Source organism: Cibotium barometz, chromosome 37, assembly GCF_041138505.1.
Source record: "Cibotium barometz isolate CiBa-2024 chromosome 37, ASM4113850v1, whole genome shotgun sequence".
Lineage (NCBI taxonomy): Eukaryota > Viridiplantae > Streptophyta > Polypodiopsida > Cyatheales > Cibotiaceae > Cibotium > Cibotium barometz.
Window position 1 is genome coordinate 12,156,351 of NC_141082.1, and position 2,278 is coordinate 12,158,628.

General features: G+C 47.8%; 1 protein-coding gene across 1 annotated transcript; it reads right to left on the reverse strand.

The window, feature by feature from the left end:
* Window positions 1–551: 551 nt before the first annotated feature.
* Window positions 552–1,878, reverse strand: LOC147616950 (uncharacterized). The gene has a single exon (XM_086776595.1). The coding sequence runs from the start codon at window positions 1,715–1,717 to the stop codon at window positions 1,175–1,177; it is 543 nt and encodes a 180-aa protein (XP_086632721.1). The 5' UTR covers window positions 1,718–1,878; the 3' UTR covers window positions 552–1,174.
* Window positions 1,879–2,278: the final 400 nt, after the last annotated feature.

The window sequence follows — 2,278 nt, forward strand, 5'->3', positions numbered from 1 at the left end:
CAACTATAACTTGGGACAAAAAAGAAGACCAAGACAAAACCTACCCGTTACTCTAATGATAATTTTACACCTTTGGATCGAGCTCTAAGAGATTTAAATTTGGCCACTTGGGACAAAAAAGAAGACCCAAGAACCTACCCATTACTTTAATGGTAATCTTACACCTTTGGATCAAGCTCTAAGAGATTTCAATGTGGCCAAATTGACAGCCAAAGGTTTTCACCCTATGGCCAAACATGAAACGTGACAAATGTTTGAGTCAGCCCTTAAACTACTTACAACATACATAATTTTTTTTTAATTAGGCAACTAATTTCGAGTTGATAAGTACTCCTCTCAAGGCTCCTTCATCAACTCCTCTCAAGGCTCCGCATGCCCTTTTACAAACACCACACCCTACAAAGCTTTGCTATCCCACCGAAGGAACGAGAGGGAATACTAAAGATTGGGATAAATTTTAGCACGGGTAGTGTTGTGACAAAGAAATTAGTGTTTGAAATATTTTAGGCATAAAAGATTTCACTTTGAAAAATCCTGCTTTTGCATGAAACTTTAAAAGATTTCACTTTGCATAATCTTGCTTTTGAAAGAAACTTGATGAAAGCTAGTCATGGACAATAGTGACCCTCGGCACTACATGGTGACCCTAGGCACTATATGGCACGGGGTACTTAAGACCCTTGTCTGATGAGATCAATGGCATGGTGACTCAATGATACAACCCCTGTAATGCGGATTCCTCGAGCCGCAATATGTATGTAACCTGTCACCTTCTCACCTGCTTGGAAGCAGGTCTAGCAGAACCAAGAGTGATATAAACAAAAACAAGCCCACAAGACACATTTGAACAACAAAGGCCTCAGTCTGTACAGCAAATTACATCGTGAAATGGAGCTTCCCATAACGTTTATTTTAACTATAAGCTTATTCAAGAAAAACCACACAATGGCATTCGAGAACCTTTACATGGTGCGGTGATCAAAACTAAAAACAGGTGCCCAAAAGACCCTCAGATCTTCACGATCTGGGAACTGCAGCCTCCGATCTTTCCAAAAATAGAACTTGCCGGAAGCCATGGAAGCAAAAGTTGCAAGCAAGGATCCTGTATCGAAGTGTAGGATTGCGCAGGAGACAAGAACATATCCTTGGAGGGCTGAGACCAGGAGAGCCATTGTTACGAGACGGCGGCGCTGACAATGACGGATGAGCTTTCCATTAAAATGGGGCCGGAAGACCTCGCTGTGTGGAGGCCCTGCTGCTGCTGCCAGCAACCGTCGTCGAAGTTCATGGCGTAGCTGAGCGCATCGTAATGGAAGCCGGGCGGAGAAGGCTTCGTGCAGTTCATCTTCCTTGTCTCGGCCCTTAGCTTCCTGAAGAATAGTTTCCACCGGGGAGGCTTGTAATAGAGATCGTCACTCAGCACGGCCTCCTCCTGCCAGGCGCCAGCGCCCGTGTTGCCCTTCTTTCTGCTGCCCAGGAGTCTCCAGCTATCGTGCCACACGGACTGGTGCTGTTGAACGTTTTGCGCCGAAGGGAAGCCATCTTTACCTGCAGGAAAGCGGCTGAAAAGCTCGTCGAACTCGTAGCCGCAGAGGCTGTTCCGGCCGCACAGGCTGCTACAGCAGCGGATGGAGATGGAGGAGACCAAGGAACGCTGCCGCCGCAGGCGAGGGGAGGAAAGGGGGGGAGGCGAGAAAGGTTCTGGCGCAGCGCCCATGGCCAGGAGGAGGGCGAGGAGGCTGATCAAGCAGGCCTCTGAAAGAAACGCAAACGCGCACGACAAGAAGGATGAAGAAAGAAGAAGAGGGGAACGACGCAAACGCGCACGACAAGAAGGATGAAGAAAGAAGAAGAGGGGAACGAGGGAGAGGGGGGAGGGGGGGTGGGGGTGGTATGGAACCAGAGGCGTAGAATCTAACGGCGAAAACAATGATAAAAGGTGTGTATGACAGGCGCCCTTTTGTTGGAAGTGCCCGCCGCCATGTGACCGTGTTAAAAGTCCAGACGCGCACAGCTGAGCTTCCCGGTTCACACGGTTTCTTGGCTTGTAAGCGAAATGTCGCATACGTGTGAACCTAGCTGGCAAATGCCCTACCGCCCCCTCTTGAACCTACCCTTATTAAAACCTAACAAGAAAGAAGGAGACCTGGCCCATCTGATGTGGCCACCATAACCGCATAGCTTTGGATGGTGGCATGTAGGGTGTGGTGTTCTATCTAATTCCAGCCAAACTTTTAAAAAAGAAATTTTTTTGGACCAAATATATTACTTTATATAT

What these genes read in the sequence shown, in the direction of transcription:
- LOC147616950 (XM_086776595.1), bottom strand. Translation starts at nt 1,717, where the DNA reads ATGGGCGCTGCGCCAGAACCTTTCTCGCCTCCCCCCCTTTCCTCCCCT.